Source organism: Canis aureus, chromosome 7 (genome assembly GCF_053574225.1).
Source record: "Canis aureus isolate CA01 chromosome 7, VMU_Caureus_v.1.0, whole genome shotgun sequence".
Classification (NCBI taxonomy): domain Eukaryota; kingdom Metazoa; phylum Chordata; class Mammalia; order Carnivora; family Canidae; genus Canis; species Canis aureus.
In genome coordinates, this window is record NC_135617.1 from 51,854,360 (window position 1) to 51,878,601 (window position 24,242).

General features: G+C 45.8%; 1 protein-coding gene and 4 long non-coding RNA genes across 7 annotated transcripts in view; 2 read left to right on the forward strand and 3 right to left on the reverse strand.

The window, feature by feature from the left end:
• The window catches only part of ELOVL5 (ELOVL fatty acid elongase 5), a 75,292-nt gene extending 68,547 nt beyond the window's left edge, over window positions 1–6,745 (forward strand). For 2 of the 3 annotated variants that reach the window (XM_077903642.1, XM_077903643.1), the window contains 3 exons: window positions 738–862; window positions 3,307–3,441; window positions 4,873–6,745. In XM_077903642.1, the coding sequence (XP_077759768.1) occupies window positions 738–862; window positions 3,307–3,441; window positions 4,873–5,016 (404 nt within the window). In that variant the 3' untranslated portion in view covers window positions 5,017–6,745. The remainder of the gene's footprint in view (window positions 1–737; window positions 863–3,306; window positions 3,442–4,872) is intronic. The other variant, XM_077903644.1, reaches the window with a different exon arrangement.
• LOC144317357 (uncharacterized) lies at window positions 3,121–10,683 on the reverse strand. Its single transcript, XR_013383325.1, has 3 exons — window positions 10,530–10,683; window positions 4,671–7,777; window positions 3,121–4,391 (listed from the first exon to the last, which is right to left on the reverse strand). It is a non-coding gene; the product is annotated as an uncharacterized LOC144317357 (long non-coding RNA).
• Window positions 10,684–10,860: 177 nt separating this feature from the next.
• Window positions 10,861–14,603, forward strand: LOC144317358 (uncharacterized). Its single transcript, XR_013383326.1, has 2 exons — window positions 10,861–11,658; window positions 14,120–14,603. It is a non-coding gene; the product is annotated as an uncharacterized LOC144317358 (long non-coding RNA).
• LOC144317359 (uncharacterized) lies at window positions 14,550–16,860 on the reverse strand. Its single transcript, XR_013383327.1, has 3 exons — window positions 16,207–16,860; window positions 16,023–16,069; window positions 14,550–14,877 (listed from the first exon to the last, which is right to left on the reverse strand). It is a non-coding gene; the product is annotated as an uncharacterized LOC144317359 (long non-coding RNA).
• Window positions 16,861–20,989: 4,129 nt separating this feature from the next.
• Window positions 20,990–24,242, reverse strand: part of LOC144316853 (uncharacterized) — a 30,712-nt gene continuing 27,459 nt past the window's right edge. The window contains exon 3 of the long non-coding RNA XR_013382698.1: window positions 20,990–22,347. This is a non-coding gene — a long non-coding RNA (uncharacterized LOC144316853). The remainder of the gene's footprint in view (window positions 22,348–24,242) is intronic.

Here is a 24,242-nt window from a genome sequence, read left to right on the forward strand (position 1 = left end):
CTGTTGAAAAAAAATAATATGGCCTCAGTACTACAGTCCCAGGAAGTAACAAGGAGGCAACTTCCAAGGCCTCTTCAAACTTCAGCAGATGTGTTAGCCAGCCAACTTTGAACGTACTGCCCATTAGCTGTCTCCCCCAGGCCTTCAGCACAGCAGCCTGAAGCACTTGGCCATGTAAAGAAAAACAGCTAGTGGGGCACCTGGGTGGTTTAGTGGTTGAGCTCTGCCTTTGGCTCAGGTCATGATCCTGGGGTCCTGGGATCGAGTACCACATCAGGCTCCCTGCGTGGAGCCTGCTTCTCCCTCTGCCTGTGTCTGTCATGTGTCTACCTCTGTCTCTGTGTCTCTCATGAATAAATAAATAAGATCTTAAAATTAAAAAAAAAAAAGAAAAAGAAAAAAGAAAAGCAGCTAGCACTGGAAGTTGATGGGGTCTGGTGACAAAGCCATTAGGTGCCAGAGCCCAGGCAAGAGGGGGTGGCCTTCTGTCTCTTGCGCTAGATGTCTGCCTGGCAGCTCCAGCTGACCCTGGCTGTAAAGCATCCCAGCAGCTGCCTGCCCACTGGAAACGGAATTCTGAGTATAGATCCATGCGGTGCTTGCTGCTACCATGTTTGCCAGCCCCTTTTTAAATGCATCTTTTTTTCAGATCTGAAAGGAATGTTTTTTTTTTTCTTTAACTTGTTATGTATAAAACACTGATCCGTTTCCTTTCCCATATCCCCTCTGATTCGCAGCTTATTTTGGTGCCACACTTAATAGCTTCATCCATGTCCTGATGTACTCGTACTATGGCCTGTCATCTGTCCCTTCCATGCGTCCATACCTCTGGTGGAAGAAGTATATCACTCAGGGGCAACTGGTAAGTACCTCGGCCTCTTTCCCCAGGACTTGCTGCCTGGTGGACGGCTCTTCCTGGCTTTATTACTATTTAATAGGATCTGCTATGTGCCTTTCCCACCCTCTCTTTTTTTGATCCAGTTAAACTCCTTGAAGTGGACAGAGCAGAGCATTTTAATTTTACTTGAGGAAACCATGCCTGTGGGCACACAGCTAGTTAGGTTGTAGAATATAAGGACTAGAATCTAATTTCTTGACTTCAGGTTCAGTCCTTTGTCCTTAGGTTTTGCACAAAGCATTGTGTACATATGTGTGTTTCCAAATTATCCAGAATACGAAGTGACCACTGCCTCCGGTGTTCCCAGGAATTCTAGAAGGACTTGTGGGATAGCAGGAGTCCTGCGTGCTTGTAGCTGTTGGGCAATGAGAACCATATAGCAGGATAGGTGCAGGTGACCTCTTGGCACCCATGTAGTAAAGCATCTGTTGGCGAGAATGGCACCCACTGTGCTTTAGGTGACTGCCTCCTTCCTGAGGTTTACCATGCCAGGGCCACCTAGCAGCTGTTGGCATTTGGTGATTATGTCCTACCATCCTTTCTGAAGCTTCCCAGAGTTGTCAGTATATGATAGAGGCCTGTTTCTCTCCCCTTGTGATTTTTTTTTTCGTGAACTGAATATTAACATTAGTACTACTAATGTTAAACACTCACATTTGTTGAGTGTATAATGTGTCAGCACTCATGCTAAGTAAGCAGTTTTATGTGGACCATTCCAGTAGCCTGAAGTGATCCCCACTTCATGGATGAGGACACTGAGGCAGTCACCAAAGCTTAGCTGACTGAGGGGTTTAAACACTAAAGCCTTAGCCCACCCTAGCCTTGCCTTATCACACATTTTTCTAAAGAAACCAAGCTGATGCCAGTCTTTCCAAGTCAGTTGTGGTTTTTCAATATTTAAAAATAACAATCTGGAAAAAAAACATCTGAGAAGATCGTCTGAGCTACTTATGTGTTTGACATTTCATTATCACCTCTTTGCCAGCTGCTCTCTAGTCCTTGTTAATTTTTTCACCCACCTGTGAGGAAGGATAATTGTTCTTAACCTTCTTGTTACACTTGAGAAGTGATGCAGAGATCAATTTATACCACACAGCCACAGCCCTGTAAAAGCAGAATTTAAAAGAACAGACTGGGAAAGTTGGTTCCCTATTAAGCTCTGCCCTTTGAGGTAGAAGATTGCACCTAGTTTTCCTAGATTCATTTTAAGCATCACTCCTAGTTATTTCTTAGCCTGAATATGTACCTTAAAAAAGAGAAGGAAAAAAAGCCAAACAGGCCTGCATGGAAACCCTGGGAGCTGGGCCAGAAATTCTGTGGGCAGAACCCTGCCCCCTACTGTTGTTATTCCTCTTGAAGACTCCCCTCTCAGTAGCCACACCTCATTTTAACACTTTTCCCCTATTTCTCCAAGTGTTTTCACCTGCTTTTCAAGACTTATTCATTAAAAAAAAGTATTCATCAGAAATCACCTGGACTTAAGCATTATATCTTGATAGAAGTTTAAATCTGTTGACCAGCCTTCTTCAAACCAAGAGTACATGAATGAGAAATAGGAAAAGTTGGGGCACCTGAGTGGTTTAGTCCACTGAGCATCTGGCTCTTAGTTGCAGCTCAGGTCATGGGATCAAGCTCTGGGTTGGGCTCCATGCTCAGTGGAGAGTCTGCTTAAAGACTCTGTCCCTCTCCTTCTGCCCCTCCTCCTGTTTTCTCCCTCCCTCTCTCTCTCTCAAATAAATCTTTATAAAAAAGAGGACTAGGAAAAGTGGCCAGTGGAATTGCACATCCCATAGCAGCATCACTGGTTTTCTTTTAAACATACACCCCACACCCTTCCTTTCTCTTTTAAAGATGTAAAGCAAACAAAAAAATGCCTTGCATCTCTATATGGACTCCCTAAAGCTTGTGTGTTGGGGAGATTCGTTTTCCTCTGTTCCCCAATTTCACTGAGCTGTACTAGACCTGTAACATTGTATGAAGTATCTGGTGTAATGATCTGTAATGATCGGGTATATGTATGTATTGTGACATGACTTGGTAAGTTCAGTTAACATCCGAAGTCATTCTACATAGCTACAGTTGTTTTTCTTGTGACAAAAACTTCTAAGATCTGCTTTTAGCAATTTTCATGTATACAGTATATGGTAGTGTTAGTGTCTGAATTTTAAAGGTAATTTAAGTAGTGAGAAGGGGATAAGAAACATTTGACCATGACACATAAATAGCAATTCAGGAGCAATTTATGCATAAAATGCATGCTTGGTGTTTATGGAGTGGCTTCACCTACAGAAAGGCCTGTAAGTGTCTGATCGCACACTCAGCATGCTGGCTGGAGAGCCCATCTGGTGTGGCACCTTGTCCTTGGGCGGTGGCTGCGCTGCTCAGCTGTGTCCCTTCTCTCCCACCAGCTTCAGTTTGTGCTGACAATCATCCAGACCAGCTGTGGGGTCATCTGGCCATGTTCGTTCCCCCTTGGGTGGCTGTACTTCCAGATTGGATACATGATCTCTCTGATTGCTCTCTTCACAAACTTCTATATTCAGGTGAGTCTTACCTATCTGTGGCAGTTGGGTGGGACTTGAGATCATTCCAGCAGAAGCCCTCATCTATTCATTTAAGGAGGACGATGTGTAGAACCTCTGTGCCTGTGTGCCAGGCAGTGGGCTCTAATTTAGTCCCAGTGACAAGGCAGTCCCTACCTTTGGGAGGGGGACCACCGCCAACAGAGAAGGTACTGAAATCTGTCCCAGACCCCAGAGCTCTAGATCTATGGCAAGGAAGCTGAGGATTCCTGTGGGAATGCAGAGTTGTTCAGCAGGCTCTCTACTGCCGAACTTTTTAACAGATCTGCTCTTTTTAACATCTTATTTTTTTTATTTTGAGTGCCACTATTGATAATGTAAAGGGGGGGGGCGCTCTAAAGCAGTCTTGATGAAACCTTAAATATATATTCTTTGTCTTCAAGATTTTAGGAAAGTGTGTAGACTTCTGCAGACACGTGACAGGTGATTTCATTTAGCAGTCTCATAGCCCTCAGCTGTAGATAGAAATCTGCCCTTTTGTCCCAGTTTCCTCACACATCCACTGCTCAGATGTGGGGGCTCATTCATTCCCCAGTGCATGATGTAAGGTAAATTTTACTCACTGAAGGGCCCAATTAGGGCAGATCATCTCCAGTTGGTCACTCTGCAACTCCCAGTTTCCCCTGGATGAGGTGTGCTCCTACTCCTGTGGGCAGTGCCTGGTTCTGGGCAGGCACCAGAGGTCAGGAGCAAGGGCAGAAGCCAGGGATGTGGAGGCAGTAAAGTCCAGTTGGCTGCGCAGCCACGCGGGGGCCTTGCCACATTCCCCTTTCTTATGCCCACCGGCACCTTTCATCCCACACCCTTGGACTTGGTGGTGTGTTCGAGTGAGCCCATGGTCCAGCCGCGCTGGTGATCTATGCCACACTTTGGGACATTTGTCAGGCATGAGGGAGGTTGAAGGATAGGGCCTGACAAAACCAAAATCACACTGTTTTAACTGCTTATAGCAACACTGCACTTTGTACATACAGGCCAAAGCAGTTGCTGAAGTCACCAGCAAATTTTGAAGATGAGAGAAGGGAGTGATGGGAGAGGTACTAGAGTGGGAGAAACTGATGTGGCCATGGAATCCCCCCTCCCCTGCCCTCCAGATGCAAGAGGGTAAAGCCAACTGAAGTATAATTTGAATTTCCTACTTCATCTGTAGAATAGCACTTATATCACAGCCCTTGCCCCTGTGAACTTACCTCGGGCTATACCTCAGAAAAGGAAGAGTGATGGCAAATGGCAAAAAAATGTTCCCAGAGTTGCTGGACTGCAGACCTTCCATCCCAGTGGCATTGGGTCCTAACGGGAATCAAGGCTAGGCTTAGGGAAGTGGGCACCCCCCAACCCTACCCCGCAGCAGAACAGCCGGTCACGTGACCCATCTGCCCTGATGCGTTTCAGACTTACAACAAGAAGGGGGCCTCGCGGAGAAAAGAGCATCTGAAGGACCACCAGAATGGGTCTGTGGCTGCGGTGAACGGACACACCAACAGCTTTTCTTCCCTGGAAAACAATGTGAAGCCGAGGAAGCAACGGAAGGATTGAAGCCGAGGAGTTGATAAACCTCCAAAACCCATCGTCTGATTGTAAGCACAGTATGAGTTGTGCCCGATGCTCGTTAACAGCTGCTGTAACTAGTCTGGCCTACAATAGCGTGATTCATGTAGGACCTCTCTCATCAGTTCCAAACCCCTAGAAAATGTATACAGATTATACACGTAGGCATAAGATTTTTAACATTTCTGGGCTCTCACCGACCCCTGCGCTAGACTGTGGAGGGCGTATTATTGTAGTATACAACACTGCTGTTGCCTTATTAGTTATAACATGATAGGTGCTGAATTGTGATTCACAATTTAAAAACACTGTAATTCAAACTTTTTTTTTTACTGTAGATCATGCATGTGATTGTAAATTTGTACAATGTTGTTACAGTAGAGAAACACACATGCCTTAAAATTTAAAAAGCAGGGCCCCAAAGCTTATTAATTTAAATTAGGATATGTTTCAAGTTTTTATTCGTTTTTAATAGCTCTGTTTAGAAAAATCAAAGACCATGATTTATGAAACTAGTGTGTGACACATAATTTTAAGTGACTTGTACATGTGAAATCAGAAAAGGCACCTTCGGTTTTATAATATTGGCTTTAAATCAGGCAGGCTCAAATCTAGTGGAAGGTCAGTTTAACTTTTTAACAGATCTTATTTTTTTATTTTGAGTGCCACTATTGATAATGTAAAAAGGGGGGGGAGCTCTAAAGCAGTCTTGATGAAACCTTAAATATATATTCTTTGTCTTCAAGATTTTAGAAAGTATGTAGAATGAGTAGGACATTTAAAATTTCTGAAGTGCTAAGTGTTTTTATACAGGAGATAATGCCCACTTTTGCTTTTCCACTCGTGAGAGAGAAGATGTATACTTTTCAAAAGAGATAATTGAATATTTACATTCAACAGCCTCCCATAGATGAGCAATGGGGAACTGGTTGCCAGGGTCCAAATTTAGATTGATTTCTGTACTGCTGTCTGTTTTGACACAAACTTGTTGTAAAATGTGCCTAGCTTATTAAAATGAATAAAGGGGGAAAAAGGGACTTTAAAAAATTTAAGGTAAAATTAAACAGATAGCTACAGTTTAAGAGAACTGGGAAATTGGATAGAGATAATTTGCTTGGTGAAATCTAATAGGACCTATAATTTTCTTTTTCTGCCTAGAATCTAAAGATTTGTGTAGAACTGCTTATTTAAAAGTGAGACTGCTTATCATAAAATCATGTCTGTCACCCTTGAGGCAGTGGTCAAACAGATAAGGACTGTTGTGTGTGTCATTTTAAAGTGTTGAAATTTACTCTGAATACCTTCTCCCTTGGGAGAAAAACCAGTCATTGAACCACTCATGACACATCTTAGAAGGTCATCGACAATGTATAAACTAATTGTTGGTTTGATATTTATGTAAATATCAGTTTATCATGCTTTAATTTTGCACATTCATATTAGGGGAGCCAGTTGGTTCTCTTATTAGTCTTGTGGGTTTTCTGTTTGGAGGGAGTCACGGCATCTGTTTACATTTACCTTATCAAATCTAGAATGTGTATATTTGTAAATGTATGTCTTCCTAGGTACTAGTTTGCAAATGTCTTTACATATTTCAATACAGAAACTATAACATTCAATAGTGTGCTGTCAAAGTGTGCTTTAGCTCATCTGGATATATCCACACTGTTAAATAATGTCTAAACATTAATCATTAAAATGTTTTTGATTACCTGTGCTCACGTTTTACATTGTTTATATGCTGCCTGTTTGGACAGACTGAAGAAAAATCCACTTTCTTCATCTAGGAACTCACCCAAATAAATGTAGATAATTCAGTCAAGATTACTCTGTAGCTCAACTCATGTGAGGAGGGATCCCCACAGAGTAAGGCATGGTGATGGTTCCACCCTAATGGTTTTCTCTCTGCCTTTTTCTGGTGTCCCAGCTCTCTAAACATACCCCTTCTTCCTCTCACCCTTCCGGCCTCCCTCCCCATATCTTCAGGTTAGTTCCTTTCCTTTCCTAGGTCTAGACCAGAGGTTGGCAAATTTTTCCTGTAAAGAGCCAGATAGGGGCAGCCCAGGTGGCTCAGTGGTTTGGAGCTGCCTTCAGCCCAGGGCATGATGCTGGGGTCCCGGGATCGAGTCCCATGTCGGGCTCCCTGCATGGAGCCTGTTTCTCCCTCTCTCTCTCTCTCTCTCTCTCTCTCTCTGTCATGAATAAATAAAATCTTAAAAAAAAAAAAGAGCTAGATAGTACATATTATAGGCTTTGCAGTCCATACAGTCTATGCCCCAACTTTGGACTACACCATTGTACAGTGCAGTAGCAGCCATATGTGTATGGATGGGCATGGCTGTGTTCCAAAAAAGCTTTACTCACAAAACAGAAGGCTTGTAGCCATAATTTGCTGACCCCTTCTCTAGAGTAATGAGAGCCCACCTTAATCCAAAAGCTCTACCACTTTCTTTGCCATTTCATACCCCTCTGCCTGCCAGTCTGATTTACAGGTCCAACCATATACATGTGGAGCCATGATGTGAATGGCCACTGTTCCTTCCATCTCCTTTATACTACATGGTCTCCAGTGTAGACTGGATCTTAACTTTTGAGTGCCTTCTAGCTTATCAGTATCACCTTGAAAATGTGAAACTGCATTTAGTATTGGGGATGCTGGCTGAAAAGTACAGAGGACTCCTGGGGTTTGGTGGTGATAGTCGTCATATCCTTGCCCATCCAAGTGCAGAACATGTTGAAAAAACAGAACCTAAAAAAAGAAGAAAGAAAAAAAGAAGGACCTAGAAATCAGATAAATGAAAATCAAAATAGTTCATCTCTTACTGGAAAGACTGGATTGGTGAAGCTGAAACCACAACAGTGCTTATTACCCCAGCTGATAACCCTATTGACGCAAACTTACTAGGGCTGGCCCTAGCACACCAATGGTTTTTGTGGTGTTTGTTGGTCTGGTAGTGAACTGGTTATTAAAATATTTTGAATATGAGCCCAGTAACTGACCCACTGTAAACTATAAGCTCCCCTTGGTGTCAGATTCTGTCCTAACAACTTGCTGTGCTAAGAAAATATACTCATTGTATCTCCCAATCTTGGCAACCAGAAAGTCTCCCTCCTCCCCTCAGAGAAGTAAGTGGGTAAGAGGACAAAGCAAGGCAAGATGTGTTCCCATCCTTTTTTCTCTCTTCCAGGGAAGCTGAAGGGCAAGTTGGCCCACCTGTATGGAAAGGGGAGGATTCACATTTTCCCCTCTTTAGCAGCCTTGCAGTGCATATGGGTAGGCCGTATTGTAGCCTAATGTAAGCAGCACAACTTGGGGACCTGTTTGCCTGGTTAGGATTATACCTGTGTGACTTTTAGGTAAATACAAGCCCTTGGATCCACATCAAGCACAGAGTAAACTCTTGTTAGCTGTTACCTTCAAATTGTGTTCTGTTCCATCCACCCCACTATTCTCTTAAAATTCTCAACTGTTGTTTTATTACTTACTCATTTGGCTGCTGTAGTAATCCTCTATCAAGAAAAACAAGAAAGGAAGTTAGTTTGGTGTGGCACTCTGTTGAATCAAGAGCTGGAAAGAAACCAGCAATTGGGGCAGCCCCGGTGGCGCAGCAGTTTGGCACTGCCTGCGGCCTGGGGTGTGACCCTGGAGACCCAGGATTGAGTCCCGCATCGGGCTCCCTGCATGGAGCCTGCTTCTCCCTCTGCCTCTCTCTTTCTCTGTCTCTATGAATAAATAAATAAAATCTTAAAAAAAAAAAAAAGAAACCAGCAATTGTTAAGGTCCTGTCAGAATGTTTATCATCTATAACACTTCCAGATGCTGCCAGCATTTTACATGAAGTTCACCATTCAGGAGTTTCCAAAATCTACTTGATTTCCCCTTAGGAAGATAGGGCAGTGCTTCTCAGTATCTGGTCCTCTGTTGCTCATGATTTCTCTATAGAGTTTTGACAGCGCGGTGTGAACTTTTAAACAGGTGTCTCCCACTGTCCCCACATCACTCTTAGACTTCAGGTACTGAGCAGATGTTTCTCTGTTCTCATTAGAGAAAATAGGAGCAAGATAATGATTGCCTTAGTTTGTTTGCTCTCTGCTTTCATAGCATTGCATCGTTGGCCACTAGTTCTCATTCTAGACACCAATTTAAAGCTCATTTTGGGGAGGACTGGGTGGCTCAGCGGTTGAGCAGCTGCCTTTGTGAGCTTGGGGTCCTGGGATCGAGTCCCACATCGGGCTCCCTGTGAGGAGCTTGCTTCTCCCTCTGCTTATGTCTCTGCTCTCTCTGCATCTCTAATGAATAAATATTTTTTTTAAAAAAGATTCTCCCTCTGCCCCTCCCCCAAATCTCTCTCTAAAATAAATAAATGTTTTTAAAAATTAATAAAGCTCCTTTTGGGGGGCTCCTGGAAGCACCTGCCTTTGGTTCAGGTCGTGATCCCGGGGTCCTGGGATTGAGTCCTGCATCAGGCTCCCACGGGGAGCCTCCTCCCTCTGCCTATGTCTCTGCCTTTCTGTGTCTCTCATGAATAAATAAATAAATCTTTAAAGTTCATTTTTGTCATCTTTGACATTTTTATGAGCTTCATTTTCTCTTCTCCAGCATAAGGATGGCACTCACCCAAAGGGAGAAAGTTCCCTGGGACCGATTTTTGCTGTAGCTTTCGTAGGATGTCTGGCCCCAGTTTGTGGCCTAAGGTTGTGGAAGATGGCTCAGGCTTTGCGGTGGGAGTTGTAGGAACAAGCGGGTGGAACCCAGTACCTGACGATGTAGTGGTAGCAGAGAACCAATTATCAGGAGTTGTTCCCTTTCTCGGATCATCTGGACTCTGGTGAATAAACGGTGCTTACTGCCACCTCTGCTGCCCATTGGGGTTCTTGCGTTGACCAGACCTTTGACGAATGTTAACCTGGCTCACTGGGAGAGTGCTTGGTGCACAGGGCTGAGCTCAGTGTACTGAGGAAGCCGAGCTCTGCGAGATAAGGCTGCAGTTCCTAAAGGAGCCTTCGTTAGATTGGTATCGAACACGCACAGATGCTCTCACAGGGTGCTTTGTGGTGAGTTCCATGAGGTGGGCGCAAGAGACAACTCTTCTAGCAAGGTGGCCGAGGAAATCTCTGTGAGGGTGGGGGCTTCCTCCAAGCCTTCACAGGCCGTGGAGATTTCAGGAGGTGGTGGCTGAGGGGAGTCTAGGAGACAGCGTTGCAGCTCTGGACACCTGCAGGAGCCTGTGGCTGACAACGGTGAGATGACAATCTCCCCAAGCTGTTGGGTGAGAGACACGGCTTGCTTTTTTAAATAAGGTGAACCGGGAAGAGGGTGGAATTTGGGTGTTCCCAGTGATGAAATGTGTAGAATGTGGCTCCGAGCTCGCAGGGGGAGGTAGTAATTAGACCTCATCAGGGTTAGCCCCAGCCCTGCCTCCTGCCCACATGCCTTCCTCCTGCTTTCCCCGGCCAGCAGCGCTGGGCCAGAAGTGCTTGCAATGGGACTTGGGACTCACCTGGTAGCTATGAAGCGATGGGAGTCTGTCAGGTGGATTCAAAGTTGGCCTCAGCCCCTGTGAAAATTACTTCTCTCCAAAGACCTAGCATTTGAAGTCTGAAAACTTGGGACATCGGAAGGAACGGATTCACGTGGGATTCCACGTTGCCTCGTGAACAGATTCTTAAGTGACCATGTCAACTTACCACTAACATTCTATGTTCCAATAATAAGCCTAGGTGTGGGCTTCCCTCAACTGATGAATGTGACAACATTTTAGCCAAGCTAGTGCCTTTCAGCAATTCGTATGCCTCACCCCTTGACAATGTTCCCAGTGACACGGGTACCTGTTTGTAGCAAATCATCAAAACCGGGTTCCAGCAACCTCATGCCCACCTCAAGTACGACAGAGGTGGTCAGTCCTTTGTGAGGCTGTGTGATCTAGAGTTGTCAGAGCCCCTCCTGGCTGCTCCTGGGTTCATTCAGAGCTCCGGCCCTCTGCTCTAAGGCACTGGGCTAAATGTGTAAGGAGACCAAGGCCAGGAGTCATGCGATGCCCTTGCAAGAGAGTAGTCAGGATCCAAAGTTAAACTTCCCTAAGGGGTTCAGAAGAGGGAGTTGTGGTGGCCTCAAACTACAGCCCCACCCTTATTTTAGAACAGGATGCAATAGGACACATGTCTTAGGGCACAGGAGGCACTCCTGCCTGGGCTAGAAGGGGCCCACCTATCTTTGGAAGCGGCACAGTGTACATGTTAGAATAAAGACTTTGCCGTGTAGTGTGGGATTGCAAGCAAGTTACCTCACTTTTTTTTTTTTTTTTAAGATTTAATTATTTGAGAGAGTATGAGCAGGGGGAGGGGCAGAGGAAGAAGGAGAAGCAGATTCCCTGCTGAACAGAAAGCTGGCTGCTGGGCCCAATCCTTGGACCCCAGGATCATGACCTGAGCTAAAGGCAGACACTTAACTGACTGAGCCACCCAGGTGCCCCACCTGACTCTTCTGAACTTCTGTTTCCGATATAGATGCTTAGCACAGATGGCTGAGGTTAATGCAGAGATGAAATATTAGGTGTTTAGGACAGAGCTTTATAGCAATAGTCACTATCAATAAGCAACAGTCATTATCAAGGATGGAAGACCACACAGGTAAGTATACAAGGAAGAAGGTGCATGCCGATCAATTTTGTATCAGATTTTAAATCTATTCAATACAAATTATTTGCACTAAGTTATTCTTGGTTGAAGCTCAGTTAATAATAACTTTTGGCAAGGGAACTCAAATTTCTTTAAAAATGGATGAATTGGAGGTGCCTGGGTGGCTCAGACAGCATCTGCCTTCAGCTCAGGTCATGATCTCTGGGTGTTGGGATCGAGCCCCATATCGGGCTTCCTGGTCACTGGGGAGTCTGCTTCTCCGTCTCCCTCTGCCTCTGCCCCTGCTCATGCACACACACACACACACACACACACACACCCTATCTTTGTCTCAAATGAATAAATAAAATCTTTTTTTTTAATGGATGAACTGAACATCTTAAATTTAGTGGTGTCACAAAATGATATTAAATCGGAAAGTTGTCTGATCCTAAGTAGTCACTCAAAAACGAAAATTATCTATTAGAGGACAAACTGGCATGTAATTCTGGTAGGACACATGATTTGCTGGGTGTCTCATCTATAAATGAAGGGGTTGTAGGAATGTTCTTGTCACTTCCATCTTTAACATTTTGTGATTCCAAAGTAGGACCCTGACTGTCACATTTGGTTATAGCTCCTTGCCTTCCCAGGACATTGATGTAAGGCAGATGTGCTTGTTATACACCTTTCATGTGAGACTTTGAACATACAGGGTGTAACACAAAGATCACTATTTGGCTCTGTGGGACCATAAACTGTAAGACCTTCAGTATGTATCTCAACACTTCTTGAGAAAAGCAGCCCTGAAGATGAGTACTAAAAAGTATGAAATAAGGCGGCTCGGGTGGCTCAGTGGTTTAGCGCCGCCTTCAGCCCAGGATGTGATCCTGGAGACCCAGGATCGAGTCCCACATCAGGCTCCCTGCATGGAGCCTGCTTCTCCCTCTGCCTCCCTCTCTCTCTCTCTCTCTCTCTCTCTGGGTCTCTCATAAATAAAGTCCTTTAAAAAAAAAAAGTATGAAATCGAGACCCTCCTTATCTGGATCTAATATAGCAAAATATTATTTTGGCTCTTTTCCAGAGTTCCCAGTGCTTGGAGATTTATTTGAGAAAGAACATCATATTTTTTACAGTGTCCTTTTTTTATTTTTTATTTATTTTTTTTAAAGATTTTCTTTATTTATCCATGAGAGACACACAGAGAGAGAGAGGCAGAGACACAGGCAGAGGGAGAAGCAGGCTCCCTGCAGGGAGCCCAGTGTGGGACTCGATCCTGGGTCTCCAGGATCACTTCCTGAGCTGAAGGCGGCGCTTAACTGCTGAGCCACCGGGGCTGCCCGAGTGTCCTTTTTTTAAAAGATTATTTATTTGACAGAGAGAGTGTGCGTGCACACAAGGGGGAGGGAGGGAGAGGGAGCATCTCAAGCAGAGTCCCCGATGAGTGGAAGCTGCGATGTGCAGCTCGATGTCACAACCATGAGGTCATGACCTGAGTCAGATAGGTGACCAACTGTGCCACCCAGGCACCCCTTTATGCCGTGTTTTAAATTTACCACAATACTCGAAATAATTTGTGATTTAAATACCGCTTTCTATGAAATGACGTCAAGAAATTCAGCAACCTCTCTGGCCCAAAATCCAAGTGAGCATGGACTGTGTCCCTGGACCTGTGCTGGAACTGAGGTTTCTGAAGAAGCAGAGGCAGGGAAAGATTAGGAGAAAGCACGAAGTGTGGATAAAAGGATTAAAAGGGAACCCGTTGGTGCAAGAAAAGCACCAGAGAAGGAGCACTCTTCTGGAGACAGCAGTTTTTCTTATGATCTGAGTTTATTTTTTTAAAGATTTTATTTATTTATTTATTATTTATTTATTTATTTATTCATTCATTCATTCATTCATTCATTCATGAGAAAGAGAGAGAGAGATTCATTCATTCATTCAGAAACACAGGCAGAGGGGAAGCAGGCTCCACGCAGGGAGCCCAATGTGGGACTTGATCCAGGATCAGGCCCTGGGCCGAAGGTGGCGCTAAACCGCTGAGCCACCCGGGCTGCCTTTGATCTGAGTTTAGAAGCGGTGCTCTCACCAGCCTTCCAAATCCCAGAAGGCATTCCCTGTTGGTTCAGGTGTCCTGGAAAGGAGTCAGGCGGGGCCAGGGCCACGGTGTGCGCCCCCTCTGCACACCCCACCCCTGCCAAACTCCTGTGTGCAAGCCTCATGTCCAATGTGATAGTACGTGGAGGTAGGGCCTGTGGGAGGTGATGCCATCACAAGGGGCAGCCCCTGTGATCGGGATCACCGCCCTGTACAGGAGACCCCAGAGAGCTCGCTCGTGTCCTGTAGGCTGCGAGAAGGTGACCATCTATGACCCTCATCAGACACCGCACCCGCTGGCGCCTGGATCTTGGACCCTCCAGCCTCCAGAACTGTGAGCAATAAACGTTTTTTGTCTGTTGTGTTCTGTTAACAGCAGCCCGAAGGAGCTGGGGTATGTGCCTCGCACCAAGCACCAACTGAGGCGAGGCCACGGCGCTTTCTTCCCTCCGTCTGGGTATTGGCAGCGTCCTCCCCGGTCTACAGAGCAAGCAGAGAGGAGACACAACCTGTGACCTGCCCCGGGGAAGCGGGACCTCTGTTCTCAGGGGCTCTCCTGTTCCCATGCTGCGGGCTGGCCCTTAGAGCTCACTATGGGGGGAGACACCCCACCCCGACAGCAGCCCCTCAGGCCAGCTCTTCTCAGCACAATTAACCGCGGCCTGTATTCAAATCATGCTGGCTAGGCCTTCCCACCTGTGGGGAGAATTTGCCCACAAGTTATATCTTTGCAGCTTACATTTAGAAAATACCCATTATCTAGTGAGAATTGTCAGTTAATGGAATAAAACACTGAGAGAGTCACTCAAAGAGATCCCCAAATATTAAAATGTCTGATTTAAAGCTCGGAAATCTTTAAAGGGCTTTTACTTATTACACCATTTCCTTCGCTGAGTAAAAGAAACCACCAAGTCATAAAAGTTAACACTGAATAATACCTGTAAATTTAATGAAATTTTTTTCAGAAAAAAAAAATGGGGATCCCTGGGTGGCGCAGCGGTTTAGCGCCTGCCTTTGCCCCGGGGCGTGATCCTGGAGACCCGGGATCGAATCCCACGTCGGGCTCCCGGTGCATGGAGCCTGCTTCTCCCTCTGCCTGTGTCTCTGCCTCTCTCTCTCTCTCTGTGTGTGACTCTTAAATAAAAAAAAAAAAAAAAAAAATGTTCATAAAACTTTTTTTTTAAGATTTTATTTTAGAAAGAGAGAAAATGGGGAGGGACAGAAGGAGATGGGGGAGAGGGACAAGCAGACTCTTCGCTGAGCCTGGAGACCGATGTGGGGCTCATTCTCACAACCCTGAGATCGTGATCGGAACCTAAATCAAGAGTTGGACATTGAACCCATTGAACCACCCAGGAGCCCCACTCTCTGAAGATCTTTTATTTATTTATTTTTTTCTGAAGATCTTTTAAAGTGACCATTTAGGATCCAAATTAAAGTGAAATCCAAGTGTGAGCAGGTGGCACCGATGTCAACCAATGACAAATGGGTCAACAGATGCTATTCATGCATGGCACAACCTGCTTGGCAGCCGGCAAATTTCTTTAATGAGAAGAATAAGACAAATTTCCATTTCAGAAAGTCCAAAATGGTGTGTGGCAGAGGGGAATGGGGGCATCTGTGTGATCTCACTCCATTCTGGGAGATGAAGTATAGATTCCGGAGAGCCCCCTCAATTCTAGGAAGCCTGAGGGCAGGAACTCTCATCTGTGTCTACATCCCTAGTGTGTGCCCAGTACAGCTCCAAACACAGCAGGTGTTTAATAAATGTTGTGATGAATGAAAGTACTCAGGAAGAATTAGCCAGTGTGATAGTAAGAAAAACAGGTTTTCCAACCAATTGGATCTGAATTTAAATCCCCCCACCACTCAATAATCATGTGTCATGGATTGAATGTGCGTCCCCTCCAAGTCCATGTTGAAACCCTGTGCCCCAATATGATGGTATTAGGAGATGGACTTTGGGAAGTACTTAGAAGTAGAGGAGGTAATGGGTGGAGCCCTTGTGAATGGGATTAGTGTCCTTATAAGCGTCATTAGAGAGCTTGCTGCTCTCTGCCACATGAGGCTATGAGGAGAAATTGGCCATCTGCAACCCAGAAGAGGGTCTCACCAGAACCCGACCATGCTGCCACTCTGATCCCAGACTTCCAGCTTCTAGAACTATAATAAAGAAATGCCTGGTTGAAAGCCACCCAGTGTACGGTACGTTGGTATAGCAGCCTGAACTAAGATGCAATGTGGCCTGGTCAGGTTATCTAACCTCCTCTAAAACTCACCATGGTTCTCCAGGGCTGGAGAAAGTTGAACATGTTGTTCACACAGTCTGCAGAGGAGATTGAGAAGCAATTACCCCCACATAATAGTTGAGGGCTATGTGAGGTGGTGGTGTAGCAGAAATAAAGTTGGCTTTCCTTAAAAATCTCATGTGTCGAATAGACCTAAGATGCCAGGGCAGCTCACCCGCATTGTAAAACCGCAAGACGTGTGTGAGCCATAGACACCAGGACCCGGAGACTCTCCCTAAAATCCCTAGATGCTTCCAGTCTGCTGGGACCTGAAGTGATCACTGCTGGGCTCAGGGACTGGAAGAGTCTGTAGTGAATCTGCATATGGGAAAGAGCATGGTAGAGCAGACTAGCTTTAGGGGTCATCTTCCCCGGGCCTCAGGGCCACTTCTGGACAATTGCTTCGCAGTGAATAAAATGCTAAATCTTCCCAATGATCCATAGGCCCTCCCCAGCTTCCTAGGATCTACTCCCACTCCCAACAATGCATTCAGTCACCCTAAAGTCTTTGGTGGCTCTCCAATGGATCCTCTCCCATCTTAAGAGGACTTTGTCCTTAAAGCTCATCCTCAGATAGTTATTTCCATGACTGGTTCCCACGCTTAAATGCTACCTCCCCAAAGACGCCTTCTCTAACTACCAGATCTAAGATACCACGCCCTGGGGTGCTTGGATGACTCAGTGGTTGAACATCTGCCTTTGGCTCAGGTCGTGATCCCAGGGGCCTGGGATTGAGTCCCACATCAGGCTCCCCACAGGGAGCCTGCTTCCCCCTCTGCCTATGTCTCTGCCCCTCTCTCTCTCTCTGTGTCTCTCATGAATACATAAATAAAATTGTTAAAATAAGATAAAATATCACCCACACACACACACTCTACCCACCCCCAAAACACACACTCCGTTCTCTTACTTGGCTTTACTTTTCTTTGTAATATTTTCATTGTTATTTGTCTTCCTCCTGGAAGGCAAAGACTTTCTCTTGCTAGACACCTAGGGAAGTCTCACATATTTGAATAAATGAACTTGTGAACGAATGAACCTGAGATGATTAGTGTGGGTGTCGCCCACACTCTCCCGTGGGAGGGCTGTGACCTTGTCTCATACAAGAAAGGTACTGGTGTTGTTAATATCCCTCGGGTTATCAATAAGACATCTTAATCATCTCAGGAAAGCAGACCAGATATATTTCAGAAGGGAGCATATGACAGTGAACAGTCAAATCCCACCAATGTCAAGAATTAATGAGCTGTCTGTTCTCTTATGAACATAATGTATAAATTCTGCTGCTCTGTGCCATTCAGATTTAGAAAGGACGACTAAAATAATTGTGAAGGTGAAGGACAGCATTGGGAGCTATTTTTAGAATCCTGCAACAAAAGTTTTTTTTTTTTTTTTTTAAGCACTCAGTTGAGTCTGATTTGATTTTATGACCTTTCTTATCTACTTCTCGAATTATTCCTTGGGAATTATGATCATCTCAATTTTCCTAGTTATTAGAACTCACAAACACTTAGTGCCTGATGAGAAGGGAATAGAGGGATGGTAGCTTCGTCCAGCAAAGAAATTAAAGAAATCCAGAGATCACACGATTGTTGATTTTCTTTGAGTTTCTTACCACTTCCTGGGTCAGGCATAGTTGGGCGGTGGGGTGTACCCCCAGGCAAAGCAGTGCAGTGGTCTGCCCAAGAGTATTGTGGGCACGACTGCAGATATTGTGATGACGATCCTTCATTTACTGCTCCTAGAAACAACTTTTCAGATACTGAGTCAAGACGCAGAAAACACTCCTCAGTAGCCAGCGGAACCAGGGAGTGTCCGATGAGGCGGGTTCTGGGGTGTTGATGAGGGCCAGCAGGGCAGAGAAAAGGCAGAGGAGCTACAGAGAGACAGAGGTGATAAATACCATGAGAGCCGAGATGGAGGAACAGAATGAAGAGCTCAAAGGAGGAAACAGCCTTTACAGGGGGCGATCCTTGCAATCCTGGCCTCGCTTCTCCCCCTTCTCCAGGAGATGAATGGAAATCAAGCAAAAGCCTATCAACTTTCTCTGTTTCTTTCTCTGTTTTCAATCCTTTCTCAAACCAAGGCCCAGACAAACCACTGGGCAGAAAATCACTTTATTTTTACAAGACTAAGCATGCCCATTGCAATGGTGTTTATAATTTTTTTTATTTTTTTTATTGGTGTTCAATTTACCAACATACAGAATAACCCCCAGTGCCCGTCACCCATTCACTCCCACCCCCCGCCCTCCTCCCCTTCTACCACCCCTAGTTAAAGAGTTAGCAGTCTTTACATTCTGTCTCCCTTTCTGATATTTCCCATACATTTCTTCTCCCTTCCCTTATATTCCCTTTCACTATTATTCATATTCAGGGTGACAAAAAAAATAAAAATAAAAAGGGTGACAATCTAAAAGTCCAAATGAGTATATTGAGGGACCTCATTCATAGGATGATGAGAACATTTTATGACATGAGCAAATAATCATGGAAATATTGTTAAATGAAAAAACAATTTAAAAAACAAGTTATCGATCAGTTTATACCACATTTTCTTCTAATTTGTTAAAATACAGTCATATGTATATGGAAAAAGAAAGGACACATATCAAAATGTCAACAGCAATTATATCTAAGTGGGAGGATTACAGGTGATATTTATGGTCCCTTTTGTGTTTTTCTAATGTTTCCAAAGTTTCTGCAGTAAACATGTATTACTTGTATAATGGGGGAGTCATTATATGACCATCACCAAGTGATTCAAATCTGAAAGAAATGCCTTTGCAAAAATGGGAGAAACCTCCTTCCCCCTTTGAAGATACTATACTGTCTTACTTTCTAAACCACGGTTTTCTAGAAAAATAACATGTTTTATTTTATTTTCTGTTGTTTTTTAAATTGTTTTTAAGATTTTATTTATTCCTGAGAGACAGAGAGAGAGACAGAGAGAGGCAGAGGCACAGGCAGAGGGAGAAGCAGGCTCCATGCCGGGAGCCCGACGCGGGACTCGATCCTGAGACTCCTGGATCACGCCCTGGGCTGAAGGCAGATGCTCAACCGCTGAGCCACCCAGTCATCCCTAACATGTTTATTTTAAAGTTGTATTTATTTATGTGATCTCTACACCCAACGTGGGGCTCAAACTCATACCCCTGAGATCAAGAGCCACACACTTTTCCAACTGAGCCAGGCGCCCCTCACGTTTTTATTTGAGAAGGCAGCAAGCAGCTCTGAGATCTAGAACAAGTCATGACATCATTTTCAAATGAATTGGTGGCCCCTCATGTGTGAGAAAAGATACAAGTCAGAAGTCCCTGCTCCGCCACTGGGACCTGGGGCTGCTTATCTGCTTACCTCACCAGATTATTTTTGGGCCCCCCAACCCCACCTTCTGTGGAAAGTGAGGTTGGGCTATTTTCACAGAAATGCAGTCAAGACTCGGTTTTCAGCATCGGGCGTCTTTCACTAGGAGGCCAGGGCAGAGGCTGGGGGTGGGGGAGAGAAATCTCCGCAAGGAGAGCTGCTGAGAGGAGCCTGAGTCACTCAGCGGGTCACCGAGGAGCTGGCGGAGGCGCAGGAAACGTTCTCAGACCCGAGCCCCCCGAGGTCTAGGGCAGGAAGGCAAGTTCGGCCTGTCCCCAAGCACAGGGCGGCCTTCCCAGCTCAGTACGTTGACTGCTCTGCTCGGCGTCTGGCAGTACGGCTCTGCCGCCAGCCTGGCTCTGAGTATCTCTTCCACCAGAGACCCTCGGCCTTCTGGACGCCGAGAAGGGGCGACCGCTTGCTCCCAGCTCTGCGGCCGGCGGCCCTCGGGGCACGGCCAGGCCAACTGCTCAGGCTGCCGCTGCTGGACGCGGGCGCCCTCTAATTCCCCTTTGTCACGCTTCTGCCACCCTCGCCTGACTCCTGCTACACGCTCTCCCATTCATCACTTTCAAGACACTTTCTAGTAGTCCCTGTCAGCCCCGGCAGGATTTGGGTCCCCAAGTCTCTCGTCCCGGGGGCAGGCACGGTTAGGCTCGTTCCTCCTGGTAGCACGAGCGGCTGCTCACCGAAGGCGCAGTGACTGAGGCAGAAGGCGAGGCCGAGCAAATTAGGGGACGGCAAGGCTCACTTTCCCCCAGGGCGGAAGCACCTACCTACTCTCTCATTTGAAAGTCTGGTCTGATCTTATCTATTTATTCCTGAGAGACCCAGAGACACGGGCAGAGACACAGGCAGAGGGAGAAGCAGGGCCTCGCGGGGAGCCCGGTGTGGGACTCGATCCCAGGACCCCAGATCACACCCTGAGCCAAAGGCAGGTGTTTTTTTGTTTTTTTTTTTAAAGATTTTATTTATTCATGAGAAATACAGAGAGAGAGAGGCAGAGACACAGGCAGAGGGAGAAGCAGGCTCCATGCAGGGAGCCCGACGTGGGACTCAATCCCGGGACTCCAGGATCAGGCCCTGGACTAAAGGCGGCGCCAAACCGCTGAGCCACCAGGGCTGCCCCAAGGCAGGTGCTTAACCACTGAGTCACCCAGGTGTTCCTCCAACGTCTGGTCTTAAAGCAATGTCAGCGGTGCCTGCTTTGGGACACAATACTCAACTGGAATATTCATGGAAATGAGTAATTGTGGTGCTGAGGGCTTTCCTTAAAATTCCACAGATGAGGGGCATCTGGGTGGCTCAGTCGGCTAAGTGTCGGACTCTTGGTTTCGGCTCAGGTCATGATCCCAGTGTTCTGGGTGGAGACCCAGGATGGAGCACTCAGCAGGGAGTCTGCTTCTCCTTCTCCCTCCCCCTCCCCCCACTCGTGCATGCATGTGTGTGTGTGCACGTGCACACACGCATGCTCACATTCTGTCTCTCTAAAATAAATCATCTTTAAAAATCCAATAGATGAGGCCAGCCCGGGTTGCTCAGCGATTTAGCGCCGCCTTCAGCCCAGGGCGCGATCCTGGACACCCAGGATTGAGTCCCACGTCGGGCTCCCTGCATGGAGCCTGCTTCTCCCTCTGCCTGTGTCTCTGCCTCTCTCTCTCTCTCTCTCTCTCTCTCTCATAAATAAATAAAATCTTAAAAAACAATTCAACAGATGAGATTAACATGCAGACTTCTCACATGTGCCTGGGGTCCCCCGACTACCCCTATTCCAAAAACATAGAGCTTCCTGAACAAACCGAGCTCATTTCTGCCTGGAAATCTTTGCCCTTCCAGTTTTCTCTCTTGGAACTCTCCCTCACCTCATTTGTGGGGGTTTCTTGGGCTAGAGTTAGAAGATAAAATGCAGGACACCCAGTAAAATTTGAATTCTGGATGAACAATGAATAATTTTTGGGTACTTGTACATCCCAGATATTGCACAGGACACGCATACATTGAAAAAGTTGTCATTGTTTCTCTCAAACTTAATTGGGTGTCCTGTATTTTTATTTGCTAAATCTGGAAACCCGACCTAGGTAAACCTAACCAGCCACCTCATCTAAACAGACCTGCCCTGTGCAACTGCCTTGCCGCTCTCGCATCTCCTTACCCTGCTTTATCTTGTCAAAGCACTTAGAACCACGTGAAATTGTATGTTGTTAGCTTCACCCTGCCAGTTGGAGAGAAAGTTCCATTGTTTCAGGTACAGAGAGGCCTTCTCTATCTTGCTCGTGGCTCTCTCTGCTGCCTCTCTGATAGCAAATACCACTTCATTTAAATGAATGAATGACACTGTATACATGAGTGAGTTTTACATATACCTTCTTCCCTTGAATCTCTCACTTGAAGGAAAAAGCAGGTAACTTCCCACACGAGTTTTGAGTTCAAGGTTTCCTGCTCTTTGCCTCCTTAGCTCCCACGGTCACCTCCATCTGCCCCTGGAGCCCTGGCTGGGAGGGAGCTGTCTTCCTCTCGAAAATGCCTGTCCTGCTCTCACCCTAGCCTTCCCGCCCATTGTGCACCATCCCCTGTCCCCTCAGAGCGGGTCGCACCCCTCTTACCTGATTTCCCTGACATCTGAAATTGCACAGAGACCCACTATTCTCACCTTAGGTCTTCAAAATACATATACTCTTGGGAAGAGTTTGTTCACGTTATGATGCGAATGAATTTATCAGATTCTTCCCTGGGAGTAGATTTGGGTTTAGAGAAATGAGAGAGGAGAGAAGCTCTGGACGTGGGGGGAGAGGGGGGAGGATGTGTATGGGACCCTTGGACAGAAAGAAGGGATTCAGGAAAGTGAGATCGAGAGTGACCTTCTGTTGGCTTAGGCCAGCCCCTCTGTCGGCACTAACGCTTCCCAGCGCTGGACTGTCAGCTGCCCGGCTCTCCTCTTCCACGGTCAGCCCCTCAAGAGAACAAAGGTTTCAAACCTCTTAGCTATTTTGATGAGCACAGTGCAAAGCCATCTTTGTGAGAGGGATTAGATTAGTATCTCTTGACTGCTCTGGAAATCAGGATTGGGGAGAACAATGACCCAGAGTCATCCCCGGGCCTGGCTCTGGGTTCAGATCCCCCTCTGCACAGTCTCGGGGGGCCATGCCCTAACGGGAACAGCAAGTGAATCCCAAGGGATGAAGCATTGCAGTGGCTGGAAAATGAGGCTTACATTCCCGTAATCACCCAAAGTGCTCATGTAGGGCCTCCTTATTGATTTTGGTTTTCTTTGTGCATAACTTTGAATCTCTGTCTCATATTTGGGTCAGAGCAATGGGAGGGACACATGACTTGCTTTAAAATTAGCCTCAAAACTCATTGTATAACAGCTCTCGTTTTCACTAGACGGAATGTTTCTTGAGAGAACAAGCAGAGCATTTGTAATTAAATCTGATTTAATTATCTGGATTATCCCAAGACTCAGTGCTTCCACCTGTACAATGGGGTAGATTTTGTTTGAAAGAAAATAAAGGGTAACAAAATAAAAGTAACCACCTCAACTGGACCTTCTTCCTCCAACTACCCCATCACCAGACACACACACGCATACACACACACACACACACACACACACACACACACACACACACACTGAGTATTTGGGTTTATAAGCAGATGGAGAACAGTCCCTTCTAATCCCCAAAAGACTGGACAAAAGTAGAGAAGGAAAGAAATGCTTGTTTCCTAAACCACACCATCACCAGAGTCCAGTGCTGAAGTTCTGATAGCTTAAGTGAGCTCAGAGAATATATTTTAAGTCTTAAGAACACAAAATTTCTATTTCTCCTGGGACAGTGAGATAGCACAAATTCAAAATCAGGAAAAAGAAAGTAACAAGAATCCATCCTGACCGCTGTCCTTCTCCAAGGACAAATAGTTTCCGCAGATTTCTGCTTCATCTTGGCAACATCTACAAATAAACCCAAATGACCCAGAGGCTAAATAGATGCAAAGAACTATGAGTGATTGTGTATGCCTAAAATGTTTCTTTATGACACAGAAACAGTGTTCCCATGATCCACTGAGTTAGAAGAACGGCCCATTGTAATTTATATCTCACTTCTGAGGCGGTGGTAAAGAGCCCAGGGCTGGTGGAGGGGGTGCTCAAAGAATCAGGCCCCTTTTTAAGTAGAGGGACAAAGATCACTAGCACAGATGAGACCGCTAAGTGTGCGGTGTGTCTCCTTTACAGCCGGGTACATGATGCGGTGGGGAGGTTTCTGTGTGTGCTTAAAGGAGGTCTTTGGAATCAGAGAGACCTGGGTTCAGGGCACCTGTGTGGTTCAGTGGTTGAGTGCCTGCCTTAGGCTCAGGGCACATGATCCCAGAGTCCTGGGATCGAGTTCCACCTCCGGCACCCCTTAGAGAGCCTGCTTCTCCCTCTGCCTATGTCTGACTCTCTCTGTGTGTCTCTCATGAATAAATAAAATCTTTAAAAAGAGAGAGAGAGAGACCTGGGTTCAAATCCCAGCTCACCAGCCATGTGGCCTTGGGCAAACTACTTGGCCCCTTTGAACCTCACTGCTTATCTGTGGGGATAATAGTGCACCTGTCTCTTGAGACTGTTGTGCGGTTTAAATGAGATAATACTTATAAAAGAGGTTTAGCAAAGGGCCTGGCCTGTAATCAGGCCTAATAAATATTCCATGTTATTAGTAATTGTTGTAATTACCTCTAGATTTCTAGGGCTCCCATAACAAATTACCACAAATTTGGTGGCTTAAAATGACAGAACTTTATCCTCTCAGAGTGCTAGGAGCCAGAAGTCTGAAATCAAGGTGTCAGCAGAGCACCTGCTGAAGGCTCT